Source organism: Scatophagus argus, chromosome 14 (genome assembly GCF_020382885.2).
Source record: "Scatophagus argus isolate fScaArg1 chromosome 14, fScaArg1.pri, whole genome shotgun sequence".
Taxonomy (NCBI): Eukaryota; Metazoa; Chordata; class Actinopteri; family Scatophagidae; genus Scatophagus; species Scatophagus argus.
In genome coordinates, this window is record NC_058506.1 from 13981823 (window position 1) to 14006631 (window position 24809).

At 40.2% G+C, this 24809-nt stretch overlaps 3 protein-coding genes and 3 non-coding genes across 7 annotated transcripts; all 6 read right to left on the bottom strand.

Moving 5' to 3' along the window:
• Positions 1–1717: 1717 nt before the first annotated feature.
• cct6a (chaperonin containing TCP1, subunit 6A (zeta 1)) lies at positions 1718–8669 on the bottom strand. Its single transcript, XM_046410379.1, has 13 exons — positions 8413–8669; positions 7608–7671; positions 6807–6941; positions 6524–6697; positions 5878–5981; positions 5494–5764; positions 4891–4973; positions 3845–3941; positions 3540–3687; positions 2897–3030; positions 2625–2727; positions 2191–2263; positions 1718–2086 (listed from the first exon to the last, which is right to left on the bottom strand). Exons 1-13 carry the CDS (start codon positions 8547–8549, stop codon positions 2014–2016), a joined length of 1596 nt encoding a protein of 531 aa, XP_046266335.1. The 5' UTR covers positions 8550–8669; the 3' UTR covers positions 1718–2013.
• Positions 3133–3269, bottom strand: LOC124071315. Its single transcript, XR_006845323.1, has one exon. It is a non-coding gene; the product is annotated as a small nucleolar RNA SNORA22 (small nucleolar RNA).
• Positions 4129–4265, bottom strand: LOC124071314. The gene has a single exon (XR_006845322.1). It is a non-coding gene; the product is annotated as a small nucleolar RNA SNORA22 (small nucleolar RNA).
• LOC124071313 lies at positions 5059–5195 on the bottom strand. The gene has a single exon (XR_006845321.1). It is a non-coding gene; the product is annotated as a small nucleolar RNA SNORA22 (small nucleolar RNA).
• An 845-nt stretch (positions 8670–9514) lies between the features above and the next one.
• On the bottom strand, positions 9515–16825 carry LOC124070462 (protein NipSnap homolog 2-like). Its single transcript, XM_046410382.1, has 10 exons — positions 16305–16825; positions 14743–14870; positions 14584–14629; positions 14379–14473; positions 13074–13144; positions 12326–12466; positions 12196–12227; positions 11553–11647; positions 11209–11292; positions 9515–10991 (listed from the first exon to the last, which is right to left on the bottom strand). Exons 1-10 carry the CDS (start codon positions 16394–16396, stop codon positions 10927–10929), a joined length of 849 nt encoding a protein of 282 aa, XP_046266338.1. The 5' UTR covers positions 16397–16825; the 3' UTR covers positions 9515–10926.
• Positions 16826–17064: 239 nt separating this feature from the next.
• Positions 17065–19244, bottom strand: mrps17 (mitochondrial ribosomal protein S17). Of its 2 annotated transcripts, none has more exons than XM_046410383.1 (3): positions 19111–19244; positions 18465–18608; positions 17065–17592 (listed from the first exon to the last, which is right to left on the bottom strand). In XM_046410383.1, exons 2-3 carry the CDS (start codon positions 18585–18587, stop codon positions 17269–17271), a joined length of 447 nt encoding a protein of 148 aa, XP_046266339.1. In that variant the 5' UTR covers positions 18588–18608; positions 19111–19244; the 3' UTR covers positions 17065–17268. The 2 variants fall into 2 exon arrangements, with proteins under 2 accessions (XP_046266339.1, XP_046266340.1); XM_046410384.1 differs by lacking the exon at positions 19111–19244 and adding an exon at positions 18919–19075.
• Between the last annotated feature and the right edge of the window lie 5565 nt (positions 19245–24809).

Below are 24809 nucleotides of genomic sequence, written 5' to 3' on the forward strand. Positions count from 1 at the left end.
TGATGCACGGGGGGAACGAAGGCTGGCCCGTCTTATCCGATCCAATAGAAGTGCTACTGTAGCTCAGATTGCTGAAAAGGTCAATGCTGGTTCCGACAGAAAGGTGTCAGAGCACACAGTGCATCGCAGTTTGTTGCGTATGGGGATGCGCAGACGCACACTGGTCAGGGTGCCCATGCCGACCCGTGTCCACCACCAGAAGCGCCTACAATGGGCACGTGAGCATGAAAACTGGACCACGGAGCAATGGAAGAAAGTGGCCTGGTCTGATCAGTCACGTTTTCTCTTAGATCATGCGGATGGCCGGGTGTGTGTGCGCCGCTTACTTGGGAAAGACAAGACACCAGGATCCACTGTGGGAACAGAGCAAGCCGGTGGAGATAGTGTGATGCTTTGGGCAATGTTCTGTTGGGAAACCTTGGGTCCTGCCATTCATGTGGATGCCGGTTTGACTTGTACCTCCTACCTAAATATTGTTGCTGACCATGTACACCCCTTCATGGAAACGGTATTCCCAGATGGCAGTGGCCTCTTTCAGCAGGACAATGCGCCCTGCCGCACTGCAAAAGTAGTTCAGGAGTGGTTTGAGGAACACAACAACGAGTTCGACGTGTTGACTTGGCCTCCAAATTCTCCAGATCTCAATCCAATCGAGCATCTGTGGGATGTGCTGGAAAAACAAGCACAATCCCTGGAGGCACCACCTCGCACTTTGCAGGACTTACAGGACCGACTGCTGACGGCTTGGTGCCAGATACCACAGCACACCTTCAGAGGTCTAGTGGAGTCCATGCCTCAACGGGTCAGGGCTGTTTTGGCGTCAAAGGGGGACCTACGCAATATTAAAGCCTTAAATTGACTTTAGATCAAGGAACATCCAGTACTTTCATACAGTCACTGGGACAGTTTTTAGTTCATGGTCATTAAGAGCACTTGCAGAAGAAATATTTAAAACTTGTAATCATGCAGTATTATAGTTGTCGCTTATCAGATGTACAACTGATAACTACACACTTTATAGGCTTATAGCTTTTGTTTGGATGTAAAATCTGCACCGCTACATCATGTATTTTAGCTTCATTTTGAAATGCAGTGGACTAGAAACAACAGAAAAAATGCCACAACTTTAATATCACTGACAGGTGGAGTGAATATCATATGTTTGTAATACAATGTTCTGCAAATGTTGTGGGAAAGCTTGGGCTCTGGCAATGGTGTGGATGTTCTTTAACACACACACACCACCCACCTAAGCATGGCAGACCAAATAAAGGTTCCCTCCTTGACAACAACTTTTTCCCACAGCAGCAGCTGGACAGCGTAGCCCATCACATTTCAAAAACAGCTCAGGAATGCCTCAAGAACCACAACAACGGCCTGCAGACTCCCCAGATTCCAACCTGACTGATAATCTGTGGGATGCACCAGAATAAGCCGAATGCACCTTCCCACCCACAATGCACAGGACCCAAAAGGTCCGACACTGCAACGTTGGTGACCACAAAATACCCTCAGAGGTGCCGTGTCCCTTCTTCTGACACCTCAGATATATTTTGGCAGCATAAGGGGGGCCTACAAAACACCAAGCAGGTGGTTTTAATGTTGAAGCTGATAAGTGTACATTCCATCATCACTTTTAATAACATTCATACACTCTTCCAAGAATAAGGAGATTTTTTTTTTTTTTTCAAGCAAAGACAAAACACAACCAAATCTCTCAAGAGCGAAGAGAACCTTTAATGGGTACAAACGAAACTGAGTGGCAGAGGTCAGTGCTTTTAACAAAAATCTCATAAATAAACCAATCAGAGGGGGGGCAATGACAAATGCAAGAAAAAAAAACCATGACTAGCATGACAATGGTTTCCGAAAGACGCTGTGATGCTGACAGCAGGCTGTCCATCAGACTGGGGTGCTTCAGAGTTCCAAGACTGGGAACACGTTGACTGAACCGTTAAGGTAAACAACTATCCCTGTGAGTATAACAACAGCTGCAGCTTCTTTAGCTGACTTTTAACCTTTCAGAGAGGACATTCCAGCTCGCATGATCTCATCCACCAACAAGATGTTGCTGGCGATCACCGTGCTGTGAAGGAATAAAGACCAACATAAGAGATTGAAGAAACAATGCACCAAAATATTTTCAAATATTCCATTGGTCTTGTGCAGTTTAGAAAGGTGTAATCTCACCATGAATGGAGAAGTTGTTTCTTAACGCTGTAATTATCCCATACGCCTGCCTCTCCTGCCACCATGGGTTCACCTGAACAACAAAAAGATGTAAGTTCAAACAAACAAACCAAAAAAACCCCAACATAACATACAATAATACTCTGAGAGGTTTGTAAATCTGTTTTCTGAGAGTTTGATACTTGAACACTTTATTACTGTTTGACATCTGTATAATAGTCAACATGTGCTTGATGCTGAGTTTTCAAAATGCTTAAATTCTCAGGATTTTTCTACAAATTTTGACCTCAACTTGATAATGAAAGCGCTTCAAAATTCATTGTGTTCTTATATCATCAATATCTGCTTTTGAAAAACACAAAACACATATTCTGTTGCCTTGTAGATGAACTATACTGTGCAGCACAATCTCCCATTAACGCTGCGTTTCTGACCTGTGCTCAGATCCACTCCAACTAGCTGACCGGACTCCTTGTACTCCATCTGCAGCTTCAGAAGGGTCTCCTGTGGGTCATAGCCAGAGTTCTGGGCCAAAACCTACAAAGGAACATGCATAATTGAAATCAACAGAGGCTGATACCATACCAGTGATCACATAACAAATCAGCAGAACCAGTTTTCCTATCTGATAAATGTGGGTAGGATGAACAGAGCTACTATCAGCAGAACAATACTGAAGCGAGAGTTTTCCACTCTTCAGGTTCACCTTGGGGATGATAAGGAGAGCATCTGCAAAGGCCTGGACTCCCAGCTGGGCTCTGCCTTTGACATTGGGCTTGTGTTTTACCAGAGCGTCTGCCACAGCCACCTCGAACGCACCAGCACCAGGCACGACACTACCTGAAGAGACAAAGATGAAGAAACTCAGAAAACACACAAGTTTGACTGTCTCAGTTTAATAAGACAAGAACAGTGTGTTGGCTCCGATAAAAACTTTGCAGGGTTTGTTCTGATCAGCTGAATACATGTAGGAGAGACCAATACTCTCTTAATGCAGAGGAAAAGACCAGAGTCACTGTAGCACAGACATGAGAGACCAGGGAGGGCCATGTTAGCATCCCTGGGTGTTCGCTGTGCAAGTAACACCTTCACAAAAAGAAAGATTTTAGTGTGAAGTGTGTGAAAGAGTGAATGTGTAACTGCATTAAGAGGATCAACTACTTAAAACAAAACCTTGTAATTTAGCGCTAAACTTAATTTAAATAAGGAAAACTGAACAATACGTTGAACTGCACCCAGGTGGCAAAAACGTAACAGAACTTCAGGATGAAATCACTTTTGCATAAAACATGAAATTTCATAAACGTGTAGTAAAACTTTCTGGCCTTAAGAGTTGCTTATTTCCTTACCGTCTTCTATGGCATTCTTGACAGCACGCAAACCATCCCTTACAGCGTCTTTGATCTGTGTGAGGGTGTGTTTGTTGGGTCCCTTCACCAGCAGGGTGACTGAACGAGGGTTTCCACACTTCTCAATGAATGTGTACTTCTCCTCTCCCTGCAAACAGAATGAGGAATAATTAACAACTCGGCCAAAGCATTTTAAACACAAATTGTGACAGCCAACATCCCCTGACACTTAAAAGGAAGGAAATGGCTTAAATTTTACTCTTTTTTTTTCCACACCCAGAAAAGCTAAAAGGATAAATACTCACCAATGTGTGCTCATAAACCAACCCAGCATGTCCCAAGCACTCAGGTGTGAGGTCATCAACCGAATTCATGGCGATGCCCCCACATGCGAGGGTGAGCCTGCCCAGGGAACAAAACGTACGTGTAATTCAGGTCTTTGATGTGATTTGTGATGATCAAACAGCTGGGAGCTTCACCGAACAAAAAGCATGAACATAAAATACATTTAATCATACAGGAGAGTTGACTGCCTGTTTGTTAAACTGCAGCACCACCATCTTAGATTTACACACACACACACAGAGGAGTGTGTTCTGATCAGCTGAATACATGTAGGAGAGACTAAAACTCTCTTAATGCAGAGGAAAAGACCAGAGTCACTGTAGCACAGCCATGAGAGACCAGGGAGAGCCATGTTAGCATCCCTGGGTGTTCGCTGTGCAAATGGCAACTGCATTTTACAAAAAACAAAACAACAGATAAACTGCCAACAATTTCAGTTGTTATTTTTAGGAAATAACCAAGAGAAATGATTGAATCTAATGTACCCAAAAGTTTGAGGAATTTCCGGTCATGGGTTTTGGTGGAGCGAATCTGAGGACCTTTGACACAAGGTTTTTATATTCATATAACATCCAGTATAAAAGGATGGTTCACTGGCCTGATGTGGCTGCTCTGCATGTTTGGCAGGCTGAAGGGCGCCCCCTTGTGGCCAAGCAAACTAAAATGCTCATGAAGGACGAGCTCTGTGACGCATTTGTAGTAAACAATTCAATAATTATGTTGGAAAAAAGTTGCTTACAGCAACTTATAAAACTCATACTTTCTAATTAGCTTGTTTTGTGAGATGTGTCTACTTTATACTGAGAGGTTTTATTTTAATTTACCTTTTCACTGAATTTTAACATTTTAGATTAATTATCTCCAGCCCCTTTGGGCTAGTTTTTGTTCTTCCTTTTCCATAAAAAATGCAGTAAATAAAACTTTTATTCCCATGTAAATCTACGACAGTTTCATTATACAGAAAAGACTACTTACAAATAATAAGCAAAATGTTTTACTTTATTACCTCTCCATGTTCCTCCTCTTTGCCCTGCGCAGGGCTACAATACCTGCTTTGGCGAGGGCATCCAGGGACAAGGGGTCAATACCCTAAACAACACACAGAAAATAATAAACTTTCATCCATCATCAACTCAAGGAATAATTCACTGCTGTGTCAACTCCAGTGATGGAAGTTTATTCTGATCTGCTGAATACATGTAGGGGAGGAAGTGACTCTCCTAATGCAGAGGTACAGGTCAGATTTACTGTAGCACAGATACAAGAGACCAGGGGGAGCCACATTAGCATCCTTGGGTGTTCACTGTGCATGTAATTAGAATCATAAAATACTCAAATTATATGACCTGGGACTTGGTGAAAATAATTACTACCAGGATTAATAGGAAGCTGATTTAAAATTAGGTTTGACTTATTCAACTATTGTACGTCATCGAGCCTCAACTATTAAAGCCATGTAAATTGAAAGGTAAACTGATTTGGAGAAAACCCTCACAGAATAATTATGTGTTAATTGTGTTTAATATGTTCAGAGAATTTTTAAAGAAGTATTTCTGTCGTAACCTTGAAAAGTTAACACCAATACTGCATGAACCTTCTTCAAGCATACCTTCTGGTTAATGACGACAAAACCCTTCTCTCCGCTGGGACAGACTTTGTTCTTCAAGGCGATGATCTTCTGCACACGTTCCTCAATGAACTTCCTTTCTGCAGCCACAAGCTTCTCCCTCTCCTCGGCACTCTTGTAGAAGAAGCCAGAGTTGACCTCCGTCTTTTCGTACTCCAAAGAGACATTGCAGGTCAGTATGTAGGCCTCCTCCACCCTCTTCTTCATGTCTGGGTGTCTGGCACCGTGGTCCAACACCAAACCTCTGATCAGTCTGACAAAGAAAGGAAAAAAAGGTGCAACCCTCAGATGTGTGGAGCCCCTATACACCCCTGCTGCACTATAACCAACTATCAGCAAAGGGGAGCATTTTTTACTAAGACTCACTGTGTGTCGCAGTCAGTCTTATGCTTCATCTCCATGATCTCCACCATGTACAGGTCGATGGGCTCATTGGGTTTAGCGATGGCCAGGACAGCATCTACTACAGCCTGCAGACAAACACATCATATCAACCACTGAAATGACAGGAAAAAAAGAACTTGGTGTTTCATCCAGGTGGGAGCAGGTTTTGCAGGACACAGCAGCACATGCTTTGGTGTTTTTAGAGGGTCCCCAGCCAAAGGACTTTTAAGAGTAGAAAAATTACACTTCTGCACTTTCTAACTATCTGCAAACAGCAACTGTTGGCTAATATCAATACCTTGATGTATAGTGCTAAAAGCCGTTAGTTCCTCAATAGAAATACAATATGTTGTACAGTGTTGAAAAGTATTAAAAATAGTAGTAACATCTTCACAAACACAAAGAACTTGTTGTCTGGGGTTATCCAACTGATTAAAGTAAGATATCACTTAAGGCTATGGTAGCTCATGAGGGACATTTGTCATTATGTGACATTTTACAGACAAAAGGGATAAACTTGTCTACTCAGGCAAACAATAACCAAGAAAAGGACGACTGTTTGGAGCCTTAGGTCGAATGCTGAACCTCGGGGCTCTCATACACTGAGCTCTGTTCCCTCATGTCTCACCTCAGTGAGCAGGTCTGCCAGTTCTTTGTGGACCTTGGTCCTGAGGGAGGTGCGTGCTACGTTGATGAGGGTCTCTCTGTCCATTTCTTGAGTCAACTTCACCTCCTCCAAAGTAGCCAAGGCTTTCTCTTTCGCCGCCTCAAAGCCCTCAGCAACAATTCTTGGATGAAGACCCTGCAGCAGGAAATGAAAGAGTTATTAAAAACAACAACAACAACAAAAAAACCTAAACATCCATTACATTAATGACTCTTGAACAACCAGAAAAGCTTGTCTCTTTTACTTCAGACACGTAGAGGTCAGCCTGCTTCAGCAGCTCTCCGATGATGAGGACGTTAGAGGTGGTTCCATCTCCTGTGATGTCATCCTGCGCCGTGGCAACCTTTGCAATGAGTGATGCTGTCGGGTGTTGAATTTGCTGTCAAAGAACAAGAAGAGAAAAGATTTTTCCTTATCGCATAATCTGCTGATTATTATTATTTTTTTTTAATAACTGCTGTCTGGTTTGGTCCATAAAATGTCGAAAAAAAAAATCATCAAATATCTTTATATCTGAATCCAAAGGTACTGAAGTTACTTTTAGAGAACCTGAAGGTTACTACATTATGTGGAAAAGAAACAGCACTTAAGAGGCTAGACCATAATAATGTGTACATGTTATTTCTTTTTCTCTATTTTATGTGCATCAACTTATTAGCTGACTATTTGTGTGAGCCCTAAAGGACAACATGTTCTTGCTGTACAACAAAGAAAACCCCCTGAACAAAATAAACTATGACATCATGAATCATCAAGAAATAAATGTTAGCATGTTCATTATGTGAGATAAAGATTTCATGCTGATAGCATTTCTTTTTGTCATAATTTTGCTTAAATTATACACAACCCAAGAATGTCAAGATCTCTTTCTCTTAATGAGCAAACAAGATTCAGCTGTCAGAAGTGCTTCAGACACATAACACTACTTTACATGACAGCCACATAAATTAGGGGTGTGGTCACTTTAACAATGAAAAAAGCTGTACAACAAGGACAAGCCAGCAGAACAGAAAAAGTGCCATTTCACAGCTCAGTACTTCCTTACCATCTCATGTAACAAGACGTTGCCATCTTTGGTTAGCTTTATGTCTCCTGCACCAGACACCAGCCTGCGGACCCACACCAGATAAGGAACGGTTAATGCTAACTGGGCAAAGCAAAGGGCGGTTCACTGCTACCGGGTTATACACTGTTGAATAGTAACAGTCAGTCGAGAAACGTTAAAGTTTCCAGTCAGTCATACTTTATCCGTAAACGACAATATACTATACCAACAGTCGGCCCCCTGACCGAGATTATACAGTTAGCGGTCTGCCTGAACTTCCTAACATAATCCTCCTGACGCAGAACAGTAACTACCGTAAACTTGGTTACCAGTGATCCAGTCATTCATTTGTTCATTAGTCTCATCAGTTCACGATAAAGCTACGTTAACACAACCTTTGTGTTTCTGTGTCCTAACGGGTATTGGCTCTAATGATCGATCCATAACGGTCTAACGATAACGAACGTTAGAGTGATATACTATAGGGGTGGAGGCTAACATGCTAACGTTAGCTCAGTGGTTGTCAAAACGGATCGTGACGATGACTGGGCAGCGCAACGTGCGCCGGAAAATCCGTTATACGTTCAGCAAAGGGAGGCCTACACTGTGAATTAGCATTTTATGAAACAGAAGGATTATATAGAAAGGGCTTTCCAGTTTTCTGATAATCGCAGAACAATGTGATGGGAGAATGACTATATTGCTACCTGCGCAAGCAGTCTGCCGATGAATTACAGCTAACGTTAGCAACTTAGCAAAGTTAGCTTAGCACGCGTGCTGCACAAAGGGCTCTGACGGCACTCACATTTTCATGGTCCCCTTCGGTCCCAGGTTAGTTCTCAGCACATCCTGAAGCCCACGGGCGGCACTGATGTTAACAGCCAGAGCAGCCTGGGCCCTGGCTACCTCTGCTTTTGGGTTCAGAGCTTTCACTGCAGCCATGGCGAAGCAGCACAACCAGCGAAGTAAAAGTAAAGAGTGCCGCCGGTAGTAAGTCTGTAGTGGTCGGGCTCGAAAGGAGAGTCGGTTTCCAGAAGGCTCCAACACGTGTTCTCGTGTTGCATTCGCAGAAACAGACCAAGCTCGGATATTCTGAATTTAGAAAGCCTCCAGCACCCCTTTTTTCATTAGCACAAAATGAATCGCGTGAGACATTGCACCCAGTGTTGGAAGTATGGAAGAGACTCGGCTCTCCCAAAATATAGATGTGTATTGAAATCTCAGTAAAAACTTATAATAAAAAAAAGTGAGACAAGAATTTCATTTCTCATTATTTTAAAGCACACACGTTTCAGATCTACAGATACACTAAAAGTGCACACTAAATTTCTTTAATTAGCTTGTTTGTTTCTAATCAATTTCTACGGGTAGAAGAGAGTCTGCACATTATATTTCGGGACAAATTTATAATAATCCAACGGCTATTTTTTTACATTAACCTACTCTAACGCAATAGTGACAAATGAAGCTTTCTGGGACTTTCATCTAGGGCGTGAGCATGATCACCTCCTTTGAGCGGTTCATTTACGCTTAAGGAGTTTGAGGTTTCCGACATGCACAGAAGGCAGCAGAAGTCACACCCTGGACGACGCGCCGACTGCTACAGTTACGTCTCCTTTGATAGTGTCTAGTATGAAAATACAGCACTATGGATGTACAAAGATTTGCAATTCGTGTCTTACTATTTTTAAATCAGAAGAATGTCGCTAGAAAAGAGTTCTTCTTCCTATGTTCTGTCTTCATGTTTAGTGTGTGATATTTTATACCAATGCAATTAAGTATGCGGAGACACACATTTTTCTTCAGTCCAGCACAAGAAACAAGCATATATTTCTGCCTTGGATGGACTGATGAGCAATACAGAACCAGCACCAATAATACATGATAAAAACGAGTCGAAGACTTTGTTTTTCCATTTTCATCAGAACTTTAATTCAATATGTACAACTAGTCTTCTTAAAGCACTGCAATTCACATTTACCACATTGAGATGTTACTCCTTTCTTTCCCACTTGATTATCAACACAAGACAGTTTGGAATACCCCACTTCATTTACAGACAGGACTGACCATCACCTCTGGCCCAGTCAATAAGTGCACTACATTTATCTACAATCTGATCATTGAAAAAAAAAACAAAAACAAAAAAACAATCTCAGTCAAAGCACACAGTCACCCAACTGGCATCAATGGCTTAATGCAGAGATAGGCCAAACCAGTCAGTGTACAGCAGTGTGTAGATACCAATTAGTTGGGTTGAAATCAAACATAATTTTTAATCATTTGAATCATTTCGCCCACCTCAGCAAAACGAGAGGAGCTAGAAGTGTCAGGATGTTGAAGTTATCAAAGAGATGTGGTCAATTTAACAGAGCAGACACAAACGGGGAGAACGACTTCATCGAGACTTTCAGTACACCTTCACCCACACAAATCCAGCAGGAATAAAAACGACTCTGTTCTAAAACTAAAGTCTGACTTCCTGTTCTCACTTGTCTGACACACTGTGGTGTTTGCGAACGTCACTTCTTTGCGCATCTTCGTAACAGTGTCGTTAAAAATATCTTTCATCCAACCTACTGATCATGAAACAAACTACGGGTACTCATCAAAACCAGTTGACTGGATCAAAGCCGTGTAAACATAAAGTCACATTTTCTGTTGAGAGTGTGTACCTGATTAACTGAACATAAAGCTACAGTGTCTTTGTAAAACTGAGCATCACCTGTAATATTTAAAGAAGCTTCTCCAACTCTCAATGATAATCAGCTCTGGATGTTGTGTTTTTTGTTGTGACATACACTTTTATTTTTATTATGCTAGTACAAAAGGGCTTATATGTCACGTTAAGTTTTCTTTTATAACATTTCTTTTTGTTATGAAAAGACCATATGAGATTTTAAGCCCCATTTCATCCAGGTGTCTCTACACCGAAACACTGATGAGATCGTTTTAATCTCATCATAAAAAAATAAGACAAGCCATTTAAAATCTGACCCTTTAAATGATGAAAAGTGAAAAGTAGGAGTGTGTCAAATTAGTTTGCCTACACACGGCGCGTTAACGGATCAGTAACAAAGTAATTGCTGTAAAAGATACAGTTCTGTGATCATTGTAACCTCATCATCTGAAATAAGACATTCTAGGTCGATGCAGAAAACAGGAGTAAAAGAAAAAAAAAAAGAAACAAAAAACTGAAAGAGCACGTTGATGTTATGCAGATATCCCTGGCAGTGCGCACTCCGATGGCTGGTTACGCTCTCTACAGATTGGTGTGACAGATGGAGTGTCTGTTGAGAGCTTTCCCCAGTGTTTGGGGTTACTTCAGTGGCGAGGTCTTCATGGGAATCATTATTCTAGATTCCATGTGCTGAATAAGAGGGACTGTGGAAGAGGGAAGAAACAACAGTCTTGGATTTCTGTGTCATGCTGTATGTTTGTACACCCGCACATACAAAAATGTTCCACTGACTGGACTCAAACAATGCATGTGCGTACAGTTTTTCCTTACAATATGGATAACATAGGTTGATAAAAGTTGATAATGTCATCCAGGGCTGTCAGAAAAGTAAAGACAGGAGATACGGGATTGCAGACTAACCTGTGTAATAGACTATCTCGTCCCAGCCATCACGTTGCCAGGCTGCATTTCTGGTGTCTTCTCTGGATTGAAGGTCTTTGTAAGCTGAGATATATTTAAAAAAAATATTACTTAAAATGGTTATACAGAGTTCACCCAAATTCACAATTCAATTCAGCCTCTACTCTTGAGGAAAATGCTAATGCGAACACTAATTTTAAAGAAAATATTGAGAGGACATCAAAGATGGGTGAAGTAAACTGGTAACTATTTTCTTAAGACATTCTGCGTAATTGTTTTCAAAAAAGTGATGCATTTGTTAACGTAAAGCTGCACAGTTCATTAAACTTGGAAACACTGCTCACCCCATAAGTGGTGAACTGTGTACAGACTTCCAATCTGTGAGAAAAAGCCTCCCACCGCCTCCTGGTTCTGCTGGCGAATCTCAATTGCACGCGCCCTGCAGAGCACACAAGCGTTAGGTGACCCGGGAGGGAAAAAAACTAAAGGCTCTGTCTTGATGGGTTGCACTGATTAAACCACCAATTTGTAGGTTTTCATCCGAAACCGAAATCCACAGATATTGCAGTGATTCGTTTCAAATCGAAACATCAAATTTTGATGTGACAACTTCAGAATTGTTTTAATCCTCTCAGCGTGTTTGGTTTTAATACACTGACAGGCAAATTTCCCAATCTTTATCAATTTAGTCTGATGTGTACATGCAGATGTAATGTATTAAATGTAGGGTAAATAGATCAATTATGCTTCAAATTATGTGTAATATATCTGGCCGTGCTTTAGGATTCATGCTCAGCATGTGTAGACAAAAAGTACCACTGACTCATATTCATCTGCCACAATCTGGAAAAACCAATAAAACAGAAGTGAGAGAATTTTCAAAGAAACATCATAATAACAGAAGTACAAAGAGAAAGCTTACATGCTTCTCAAATTGACTATCAAATGTAAATAAAAGAAAAGGAGAAACAGTAAGATATGCATTACCAGTAATTTCCCCACTCGATCATCGTCCCTGGCTGAAATAAGAATGTAAAAAGGGGAGAGATGTATAAAACAAGTTGTTCAGACTGTTCACTGCATCAATATGAATTTACTACGCAAAAGACTCAGTTACCCGGAGCTGGTATGATCGGAGCTCATAGATGTTTGGTCCCGAACGAGGGACAGGTTCGTTCCAGAAACTGAACTCCAGAAGCAGCTGGTTCCTTCGAGACAGCAGCATCTTCCCTCTCTCGTTCCTGTAGTCCATAAACCTCTACAGTAACGACAAACAACAGTAACACATTACTCACAAACTCCAAAATATTAAAAATATTAAAAGTCTAGTCAGATAGTAGGATCAATAAGCCTGTGAATATTCTCATTCATCCAGGTCATTGAAAGACAAATAACTAAGTCCAGTTGCGCTCGATTGAATTTCCTTGAGATGAGTAGGATCAATCAAGATTATGCATTCAACTAGACTGATTGCACACATCAGTTGAGATAATTTAAGTCTGTACACAGCAAATCACCTCTTGCATTATCAAATATATTGTGTTGGAAGATGTGCAGAAATTCTTCCATATAAAAACTCCCCCACTTCTGAAGATTAAGCACAAATACACAGTCTGGGTAAGGCAGGATTGGATCCAATCATTGCACTGCTGCTATTTACAGTCTAAAACTGTATTTCTGTAAGCAACATTTAAAGATAATTGCAACAAATTACAATCACATCAGCCATTCACACAAAACAAAAAACACAGATAAAGACGGTGAAACACACGCGTGGAAAAATGGTCTGTGGATCAAATTTGAGGGGTGCACCACCTACAGGTCACATACTGCCAGTAAACTGAGCTAATCTGAGCACCCGTTACCTTATTCTGCCTGAGTTTGTTCATGACTTCGGTGAGAGCTGGGTATCCTCCCCGATATCTCCACAGGTGAACTAGAATAGAAGGAGCAGAAGAGCCAAAAATAACGCAGCTCTCAAATATATCTCAGTGTGTCTGTCTTTTAATAATACACCTGCAGTTTAAATATTTATCTTAGTATGCCAGCTGCCTCTACCATGAAGACTTTCAAAAATTCACCATCAGAGAAAGGCTTTCTCTGGTTTGCCAGCTTGTGCGTAGCTAATTTAACTTTACTAACTAAAAAAGTATTCTCCCTGTCAACAAAACTGGAACACCGTTTCAGGACTTCTTCTATTTCCCACATCAAGTTTGTGACATTGACAGGAGAGGCAACTCAACTTGGTGCCTTTTAGCCTAATCTAAATGCAGCCAGCGCCCTCTGCTGGTATCAAGTTAAACAGCAATACAAACTCACTGTAGTCATTTGCCTCAAGCTTGATTAACAGTTGCTATCTTTAATTGAAGTTTTGGGGGAATGGATTGGGGCTGAACTTTGCCCATGTGTGGAATACAGAAATCCAATGTGAAAACTGCTAAAGTTACAGTACTCTCAGTAAACTCTCAGCTGAGTAACGAATTCTGTTTCCCAGTGCGTACGTTGTGAAAGTGTTTTGTTGATCCAGAGCTTTATATTATATTTACTGGGGCTGCCAGTATTACTGTGCTGAAACATGAGACGCAGATTACAAGTGAGGAACGATAAATGTCACCGCAAGGGCAAATGGACAGCAGCCAAGAAAAGTGCAATGGAGTCAGGGCTATAATTAACTAAAATATAAAAGCTGCCAAAGCACTGGTTTGTGTTGCGGTGGAGGAAAGAAACTGTATTTTTCAAGATAACTTATTTCAGTTCAGTTCAATTTAGTTCATTTATATAGCTCCAAATCACAACAAAACAGAACATTTATTTCTGAGTGTAATCAAGTATTTCAATGCAGTCCAACTTTAAAACTTTATTTAATATTAAAATAATGTATATATTATATTCAGCAAAACAGTAACATATACAGAAGATACAGAAGAAAAAGAGGCAAAAAACCCTCACATTTGGAACTGTTCATTCTTCTGTTCATTGCTTATCTGTTGATCCATCCTTTGAGCTCTACTATCTTGTCTGTGTTTTTAATTAATGCTTTCTGTCTTGAAAGGGAAGTTTATCTTCTATTTAGAATACCTGATTGAATGAGCCGTCAACCAATCAGTGAAATACAGGTTTATCACTTGCACTCGTGTACTGTAACCTTCAGCCATGGATCATGCTTTTACCTGCTTGATCCTGCTCTCCGTACCATGTGTTCCAGGTTCCCACAAGCTCACAAGGGTATTCAGGGTCAGTGTGAATGGAAGACAAGACATCCTCACTAAAGGACACACAGCACAACACAACACAAATGTGTATAAGAGCAAAAGATTTGCACTGTTTACAAAAACAGCGCTGAATCGCAATGAAGTCAATTAAGGAACATCTTACCAAAGTTCATTGTAAGCATCAAGGCACTCAGGCTTGACATTGTGAACTGCAGGAAAACAACAAAACATAAGTGGAACATACAACGGTTTTCTGAATATCATTCAAGAGGAAAACATATTAACCTCATACCACTCACAGCAAGTCACAAACAACACATACACTGTATTTTGTACAGATTGTTGTCTTCCTTCTTGGCGAGCAGATGAGAGTGAGCGTCCTTTCTGGGGTCGACCTTTCTAACAAATAGGGACTTGAACCAGCTGTCTTCACGGAAAGCTGAGAGGCTCCTGTGGTAAAATAAAACACAAAGGTTGGATACTATCAGCAGTTCTCCTGCAACCCAATGAAAAATATAAGAAACTAACAACAACAGAAAAGTGGACCAATGTGCAGCATACAGTTATGCTACCTGTACTCTACTGTAATTCAGTAAGTCTTTAAGGCACTTAAAGGTTTTGCTCCTCAGTACACTTGTGGCCTTTGCACTGAATGTAGGTCAGTCAGACATCTCAGGTCATCAGTTGGTGGTTTATTACCCTCACCTGCTTTTGTGAGGGTGCTTTCACTTATTCTCTATATGATTTTCATCCTCATCATGTATACAACAATCACACTGAAGCAGTCATTGGCATGTGTTGGTCACAGTTCTTTATTAGCAAATTCAACAGATATGTTAACAACACTACAGTGGCCAACATATTGCCGAGGACTCTCCAATGTCCTTAGCAATATCAGTCTTAAAAAATCCAGTCAGTTGGGCTATAGAGGCACAGAGTTTGTAATAAAATGTACAATATAAATAAAACTTCCTAGCCCTGTGCCACTTAATAATACTGACGTCAGTGCAAATGCACAAGGTTGCATTGTATACTATTCAATGACAGCTGGAACAAACTAAGAACTTAATACAAAGCTTTTTAAACTATCCAACCCATTCAGTGCCGAGATTGTACAGTTCCGGGCCAGCAATAGAGAAGGCTGTAAGCTGTACATACTGCACATAACCAGAGGATTAGTCTACGTAGACTCCTAAGTGGCCTTGAGCAGGAGCAGTATGTCGTCTTAAATAAGCCTAATATAAGAGTGACAAGAAATAGTCCATGTTTTTGGACACTGGATATTGTTAGTTGTTTATCAGTTTGCCAGCTGATGCAGACAATGCTATTACTTTCCCCAGTGCATTCAGAGCTGTTACATTTTAGCTAAACTTCACGCAGCATTTCAGTTGTAAACTTTTTGTTTCCACATCTCAGCTCGGTTTAGGACGCTGATTTGACGCAGCAAAAAACTGTCATCCACTCATCAACACAAGTCACGTTACTGCTGTGCTGCAATTCACTGCATTTTGACCTTGAAGTTGAATACAGTTTGGGACTGACATAAAGTCTGCTGTGCATTTTGTATTATTTATGCATTTAGTTAACTGTAACGCACAAAATTATGAAGTAAGTAACGATGAGTACTAACACAAGTTGCTACCCCACCGTTACTCGGGAGGGTAATAACTAGCATTAGCAGAAAGTTAGCAAGTTTAGAGCTAGGGAGCTAATGCTAGTTACGTTACACCAAGCTGTGAACGTAGCCAACGTCGCTACGTTAGCGTTAGCTTAGCCACCTAGCACACAGGAATTTGTCATTGGTGTCAACTCCGTTGAAGCTAAACATAAATTAGAGAGCATCTGTACATCTGCAACGGAAAACTCAATGCGTAAAACTCTAACCTTACAACAACCGTGACCTGTCCATTCGTCTGAAGTCCATTTGTCGTCTGTTTAAGGCCTTTGCCCACTCTTTGAAGGACTCGGGTCGCCATCTTTCCCCCGAAAGCTGTTGTCAGTTGAGGTTGTTACACACAGCAACAGCCGCAGTCCGGGCTGTTCCTGGTGCAGCTGACGTTACTTACTTACGTGTTAACTTTAGTCAGTTCACGTTGTGTGGTTAAATTGATACCCAGGATAATCCACAAGGACTGGTTGAATTTACAGCAGCCATAGTTTTGATTTCCCACCCGCACATTTGATCCATTGTGCAGAGTTGAAGATACTCTTGTTGTTGTTTATCTCTTCTTCCAATTACTTTTGATTCATAAGTTGTTTCATTCAGAATATGTCACACGGTCCTTAAAATAAAAGTCTGACGAAAATACTATTATTTTCATTCAGTAAAATGTGCACTATTGTACACGCGTGCATTTCAACGAATCGAATAAAACGACAGACTCGTGTTTATCCAAAGTTGGTGAATTGAAGCAGACTTAATAAGGAATAAATCTTCTTAATATCAACACAACGGAAAAAATGTGCTGATGACTTATATTGATTAAAAATAATTTGCATATACATCCGAACCAGACTTTTTTAAAAAATAAATAAATAAATAAATAAAATAAAAGACACTGTAATGTCCTGCAAACATAGATTTTGGTTTAAGAGTAAACAGATATGGGAATCACGTATGCATGTTTGTGAATGACACCACAGCTTCTCAGCTAGTCATTTTATTATAAATTTCTTCTTAAATTTAAAACCACCTGAGCAGGTGGCAGGGTGTAAATGTATTTCGACTCTCCACATGAATTAACGCACTGATTATCATTTACACATTTACATTAACATGTGAAACAGAAACATAAGCGCAGAGTGACATTTCAGCTAACAGTACTGCACCAAAGAATGTGGCTTTCATTCATGAAGTGGGAGTTTGAGGTAACGGAGTATCAGATTTAGTGGACGCAGCAGAGATGTTGAGTGCCTGCAGTTTTTCTGATAATGACGTATGCTCTTGCAGGTCGAGTGGAAGGTCAGTCAGAGGCTCCAAAAACTCAGGTCCTGCAACTCTTTTTTCCGTGAGTGGGTCAACCACCCGACCAACTTTATACACTATCTCAGACAGTTCATGCTTCACATGTTTGGATCTGGCCTCAGGCAGAGCCTTGAGAAGGACGATATCACCCACAGTGCACTGTTGTAAAGCATCATGGGCAAAGTAGGTCTTCCTCTTGTTGTAATACTATAGGGACAAAAAGACAACATTTGTCTCATCAACATAACTCATTAGTCTGAAACTGAGTAACACTTGTTTACACATTGAGGTATTACACGAAACTAGTCATTTATTAAGTGTAGAATTTTCAAGTCAGAATTGTGTAAAGTGGGCAAATAAACACACACTTTTCTAATAAAGAATATCCCTACCTGAACTCAGGCATACTTTGTAAAACTGTTGTTGGTAAGCACAAACTGTTTGCAGATGATTTCATTATGTTTTCATTTACCTTTCACAAAGCATCCCAACTTTTCTGGACATGAGGTTTTACAAAATCCCAACAGTTAACAACCTAATGTATTCAATTTATAAGTAAGAAAAAAACACAATAAGAAACTGACCATATGTGTGAAGCTTTAAGGAATAAGCCTTAAAATGTTAATACATAAAATGGGGAAACTTGTTTTCAAGTAAAAGTAATGGTATCTGTAGCTGTCACGATGGTTGTGACGTGCAGCTACGGGCACCAATAAATCTCCAGATAATCAGCACTCCTAAATATTTTAACAGCCAAACATAATGTATAGATAGATAGATACTTTATTGATCCCGAGGGAAATTCAAGATGTACATTCATACTATATCCCCATGTTACTGTGAATCTTCTTCATTTCTTAATGTCAGATTTTTGATATCTTCAGCAACTTGTGTTAGAACATTATAATACACAGAAGTTCCAATGTTTTGCTAAATGAAAAAAAATGATTGCTCTATTGGAAATCACATCTTTATTTCTCGATCTAAGGCACTGAAAAAAGGATCGTTTTGGCACTGGTACCAAAACTCAGGTATCATACTGGCGTTAAGAAATGACCAAACTGACGTTAAAGGCTTACCTTGAGCAGGTAAGGATCCATCACCAGCCTCGTGACTCGCACTTTTGCAGTTTTGTGCATCTTGGTTCCGATTACTCTGCCGATGACCCATTTCGCATGGACTGATACATGTCTACCCGACATTCTGAAAAGCTCCACCAAAACCTTGCAAAAGACAAAGAAAACATGAAAACTCATTTATGCCCAGCCATTACTTGACACGTAGTGATCAGCCGAAGGCTTATTTTCTCTTTTGTAAACTAACTTTCAAGATTTGATAATAACCAGCCCCTATTTCACTCTCATATTTGCGTTTTTTGTTTAACCAACAGTAGCAAAATGGTCCTACAGTTAGCCGCCAATTTGTGCCATAAATCATAAAACTTCTTAACATTTTGCTCCGATTATATGACATAATCGATATTCAATCAATATACAATCCAAATTTGTGCATTAAAGATTACATTGCCTTTACCTTTGCAAATTTAGATTATAAAAGTAGGACATGAGAAGACAAACTGGGCCGACACTTAGCTTTGTTGCAGCTAACGTCAGTGTTAACTTCATCACCGAATTCAGTGAATGGTAGGAATTACAGACAACACCGACTTTACTTGACATTAACACACGATAATATTGAGGGGTAGGGTGTGAAGAACAAACTCACCGACACCACTTAAAAGGCGTAATTTTAGAAGGTCAATCCTCAGCAATGAAGCTCCATGCTGCTCGGCTCGGCTTGTTTTGATGACGTAAACTACGGCTAGTAAAGAGGAACATACTGTGTGGAGCCGATTGTTTAATTAGAATGCTTTCGTTTTATATAAAATTATTGATTACTTGTATTTTTAACTTGAGTTATAGCATTATGATATAGAAATATCAGCATGTTCGCATGTTTATACGATAGTATATAGTATATATTTTTAGTTTGCAACATCCGCAGTTGATGGTTTGCAATTACATTGTTGGTTCTTACATGAAACAAGTTCCAGGAGCTAAAAAATTGTCTCATGTAGAAAAATTTTGTTTGATCTGTGAAATCAAAGCCAGGCAATATACTGTAGGTTAACCTATGTAAATATGTTGGGTGAAAAAAGTTATAATTTAAAACTGCAATTACATCCAAGCAAATAGAAGACTCCATTGTTTTTTTTCTCTCAACAAGTACAAAAAATTGTGTAAGTGTAAAGCTGCGTTTAACACCAACTAAACAACATTAATGAAGTACAAAACCTATGTTACCTACCACTCCCTTAAAGGGGGGAAGTAGTAGTAGTACCAGCTACTGGCCTAAGTGGTTAATATCAATGTGTTAGCTAAGCTAGAATTTTGTGTTTTGCTTCCCCAGTTTCTCCCAAAAGAAAATAAAATTTTCATTTCCCCACAAGATGGTAGCAGAGGACCATCACTTCCTGAACACAAAGTGAACAGAGGATAAGAGAAGAGAAGGACATTGAACTGCAGATGGTTCTCCACCCACCACCCGATGACAAAAAGTTTAACTGGTGTGAAATGACTGTAGATGAGACATCAACGTGTTAGCACGCTAATCTTTACCGGCTAACAGTAAACACAAAGTACAGCTGAAGGGAGGGATGTCATCAGTTTCACATGTAAATTAAGGAAGAATTGGACTAATTTAAATGTTGATCTGATGATTGCTCAAGATGAAAAGTCTGTGGATCACCAAAGTCAGTAGGATTCATCTTCTGGGGACCATGAACATCTGAAGAAAATTTCATTGCAGACCATCAACAAAGGCCCTCCCTAAAGCCAAAAGTATCAGTAAGATCACTGAAACAATTTTCCCGTTCTTATCTTGAGATAATAATATTTGCAACAAAATAATAATCCAGTTTCATCCATCTTTAAAAAAATACCTTTTGTTTTCTAACCAAACATTGTAAGAAGACAACTCATGATACTGAGATAATAGATACAAACATTGAAAAATGCATTTTGATATCTATATGGAATATTGTCATTCCTTCAACAATTCTTGTGCCGTCTTTGACAATGTGTTCTTTATGCCAGAGTTGTCTAAAAGGGGTTGAAAGAAGGGAAAGATTAACACAGATGCATTCGTATGCCTGCGTTAACAGCCTTGTCCCTCAGTAGGAATTGGTTGTGGCTCAGAACCAACCACAGACAGACCAATCTGGTCCTAATCAGAGCCATGTTGTAGTAAAGCACAGGTCTGGGTCTCTGTTTCCCATTTAAGGCAGTGCAGCATTAGTATACCTCTGCCAGAATTACAGCATTAGACAACTTTAGTCTCCTTCATACAAGAACACTGAGACAATTCACATAATACCAACTGTTTTCATAGTGCTCTCCGTTGAACGAGTCGTCTGGCAAATAACGTGAGGCTAAACTGATGCTGAGCACAGTTCAACAGAACAGAGTTGCTGCTTCATCATCATATAACATTTAGATATGTGACTAAAGAGTAGAAAGCCTGTTTCATTACACCCTCACAATGTATAAAAAAGCACAGAAACAGCTCTACTATAAGTTCTATGTCTTATCAAATCTGTGGGTAAGTCTACAAGTGCAGATCACATTGAATCAATGACCATATTACAATATTTACCTTAAGATAATCACATACAGACCTGATTGCAAATGCAGCCAGTGTTTTCATATATGACAGGGCTGAAATGTTGGGTTATCGGCTCTGAAACATGTGAAAACATGACTGCCGCGACATAAGACAGGGGCCTGATAACACATAGACTGTGATTACACATGCATGTTTTCTATGATAACGTAGTGACCTCTTAATCACAGAGTTTTATATTTTCAGATTACCATGCTAGATTAATGTTGGCTTACATCCTTTTGTGTATGTTATTAGTCTCCAGACATTTTTCAGTAGATTAGACTATTGTGTTTGTGCATGGCTTTGACTGAGCCTATCACTGAATTAAAGCCATCCCATAGGACTTGTGCATGGGGTCGTTCTAAAGCTGGGAAAAGTTGAGGGATTGTGTTGTGGAACGACTGGGAAGACTAGGCTCCGAGAGACCGTTTGTTGTTTTCAGAGTTTATAGAAAGGTCACAATATCCCAATATTCAGTACACACAAAAGAGATGGTAGTAGTTTTGTGAGCTTGAGTGAGAAGTTTGAACCTGTTAGAAAGTAGTTTTCAGACACCATTAGAGAGACAATACTTTGTTTTAAGTACACTGAGGCCTTTAGTGTTACAGGCTAATTCCAGTGCAGAAACTCAAGGAAGGTGAACCTGGTAGGCACCTAAGGACAAAAACCCTCAACATGGCTGGACATCTAGAAAAACCTGAATCTAAATCAGCATCAGGTTTGTCTAAGACATTCATATTTAGATATTGTTGAGGATTAATAATGAGGTATTTACCCCTGGTATTGACCATAAAGAGTAATCTGTTTGCCTCATTATTGGATAATCAGATGTCTACAGGACTCAATAATTTAAAAAATCACTCATTATGTCTATGATATGAGGTGCCAGCAGGACTGAGGTCTTGCCATCGTAAAAAAAAAAAATGTACACAAAAACATTTTTAATACATAGCCCGCACCTGTGGAAACAATAAGGTCAGTAAGTTTCTGGCTCATTCAGTTTCCAGCACTAAGGGTTAAAAGTTGAATGTGAGATACCACCATGGTGGCAGCAAGAACCGAGGAAGGGTGAGGCACGGTGGACAGGAAAAAACTTGGCAGCGCTAACATTTGTGGTCGGTGTGAAAGGGCAGTGCGTCATCGAATGGCAGGCTAATGTGTTTGTTTTCGCGGTGGATTGACTGTAGGGTTAATGAAAGTGTTCCCCTTTTGGGCTGCAGCCAAAATTCAAACAGAGCTGGTTATGATTAGACAGAGATGTTATCCTCGAGGCCCCGTCTGTCTCTGACTATCTGCACTTTTTCTCATCCTTTGTTCTACTCATAACAGTTTAAGTGTTGGTTTAACCTCGGCTACCGATGATTCATCTTTGACACAAGCAGTGGCACGTGGCAAGCCGTCCGGACAGAAAGTTTACAAAACTACACAGCTAAACTAACATGTTTGCTAAGCTTGAGGTACAGGTTGCTGTTGTTCTGAACCCTTTATGCTCTCTACAGTTCACAGCATATCCCTGTGCTAGGCCCTGTTTCTGCTTGGCAATTGGACCTATGTGAAATCTGATAAACTGCCTCAAGTGATGTCACATGGGTCAATGTCAGTTGAGCCTGAACACCACAAATTTGCTAAATGAAAAAGTCTGGATGTGTCAAGTTATAAAGAAGTGAGCTTACAACTCCTGTGGGGTCCTGTACATCTCTGCTTGACGGCAGAAGTTCGAATTTTAGTGAATTAAATACCAGCATCTGCATTTTTATATCTAATATTATATATTGATTCAACTTAGTTTCACTCAGTCACAGTCTGTCCTCAGTTACCTAACTACATTCAGTACACGCAGTTATTAAGTTCTTCCTTATATAAAAGTATTTGATTGAGTCTGAGGTGAGAATTTTAACTGAGCGCCACTCCTTGTCACTACGCACAACAACCTGTCTTTTCCTTGGCCTGTCATACAGAGCATTACAAAGTACAGTTGAAGTATGTTCTCACTCTCCTACCTCAAACAACATTTGTTGTCACGGCTTATGTTAGTAATTAGAAGAGACTGTTTATTCCATATTTTTGCATGCAAATGAATGTGAGGTGAATGTGTCACTGTGCTCTGTTTATGCTGGTGTGCACAGGCCCCCATCTGTGCCCCGACAGTCATGAAGCTATTACATCAACATGAAGTTGTGGGTCTTCAGGGAGAGGGGCATAGATCATAATTTGCCAAAATACAGATTTTCTGGATCTCATGCTGAGAGAAGAATAACGCTCCCTATTTCTCTGTCTATCTCTCTAATGTAGTCCCTGCAATGATGGGAGAGGCACTGACAATGATGGGAGAGGCACTGACACCCCTGAATGCTTGGAGTTCAATATATTGCAAAGCCCCACGGGGTCAGCTGAGAAAGAGAAAAGTTGCATAAATCTGTGCGCAGGGATTGCTTATGTATCTGTAAGAGTGTCACATGACCAGATGCTCCTCCTGCCTCACTGTTTTGATGACATCGCTGGCTTCTGCCCTGTCGATATCTACACATTAAGTTGTCCAACGAAAGGCACAAAAATACCAAAAGTAGATTCCTTTTCGGCCATGAATCTGAAATTTTGTCTGTTAGAATAACAAATTTGATTTTTCACTGGAGCTCCCTCCCCTTTAGGATGCTGATCATGTTCAGTCATGTCAGCCATCCTCTGTTTCCCATCATTTCCTGTCACATATCTACTGTCCTATATTAAATAAAGGCAAAAAAGCTACTTTTTTTTTTTTACTGTTATAGTAGTATCATTTCTGCTATCTCAAGCCTTAAATTTTTGGCCTGAACTGTTTCTGTGGGGCCTAAACTCTGAGTCAACATAAAGCATGTTTCATATGCAGTATACACCAGTGCTAACAAATTGGTGTTGAGTAGAAGGTGTGACATGAAGGCAGCAGAGTTATGTCACCCTGCATGTAGCGGCACCAGAGTCATGTTCAGTGCCACATGTTCTACCACAAACATACATTAAACATTAAAGTAGGTCAGAGGTAACAATATGGTCTCACTTTGGCTAATGTGCTGTAAATTAAATATCCAAGTTGCGAGGGGTTCAGAGATATATTCCCCGGGCAGTGACATCATCTCTTCCTGTCTCCATCGCCACCCCTCTGACCTTGTTCAGTGCGTGTTGTAAGCGAATACTCCCTCTAAATGGAGCGTCGAACACTTGGTCCTGTCCAGGCTTCATAATGGGACCCTGTAGTTTGACGTAGGTGATATCCCTGTCAATACCTGTGGCAGAAACACATGAGATACACATGAGGTACTTTGAGCTGTATGTCATACCTCCGAGCATGTGAAGCAGGCATGTCATCATAAATCCCTCTGATATAAGATGTCGTGCCGGCAATATGGTTCATATTTACAATTCATAACTCATAGCTGAACAATTTGATTGGGTTTATGAAGTCTTTTTCCCCGGCAATCTATGTTATGTCTTTGCATAGTACAAACAGTGTGAACACTGGTGGATGAATCACAAAGCACTTCCCATACACACAGTTAAAGAACAAAATAACAATACAACACAAAGACTTTAAAAATTACCGCAGACCTCATTCAAACTCTGATACAGTGTACCATGAACGTCACAGAGGCTGAATTCCAGGCGTACCTCATCATCGGTTTCACCTGGAGCCATTAAACTAGGTATATATGTGAACATTTTTAGCATATTTTGCTTGAAAACATCTACCTGCAATATAGGATGCCATGAAAATGCTACGTGAGAGT

What these genes read in the sequence shown, in the direction of transcription:
- cct6a (XM_046410379.1), bottom strand. Translation starts at nt 8,549, where the DNA reads ATGGCTGCAGTGAAAGCTCTGAACCCAAAAGCAGAGGTAGCCAGGGCC. An exon ending in TGGCAGACCTGCTCACTGAG is followed by an intron (nt 5,982 to 6,523) that starts GTGAGACATGAG and finishes GTTTGTCTGCAG; the next exon opens with GCTGTAGTAGATGCTGTCCT. An exon ending in AAGAGGAGGAACATGGAGAG is followed by an intron (nt 3,942 to 4,890) that starts GTAATAAAGTAA and finishes TTCCCTGGGCAG; the next exon opens with GCTCACCCTCGCATGTGGGG.
- LOC124070462 (XM_046410382.1), bottom strand. Translation starts at nt 16,396, where the DNA reads ATGGCGACCCGAGTCCTTCAAAGAGTGGGCAAAGGCCTTAAACAGACG. An exon ending in CAATCTGTACAAAATACAGT is followed by an intron (nt 14,630 to 14,742) that starts GTATGTGTTGTT and finishes GTTTTCCTGCAG; the next exon opens with TTCACAATGTCAAGCCTGAG. An exon ending in CGAGATAGTCTATTACACAG is followed by an intron (nt 10,992 to 11,208) that starts GTTAGTCTGCAA and finishes CCTCTTCCACAG; the next exon opens with TCCCTCTTATTCAGCACATG.
- mrps17 (XM_046410383.1), bottom strand. Translation starts at nt 18,587, where the DNA reads ATGTCGGGTAGACATGTATCAGTCCATGCGAAATGGGTCATCGGCAGA. An exon ending in TGGATCCTTACCTGCTCAAG is followed by an intron (nt 17,593 to 18,464) that starts GTAAGCCTTTAA and finishes TTGTCCCTATAG; the next exon opens with TATTACAACAAGAGGAAGAC.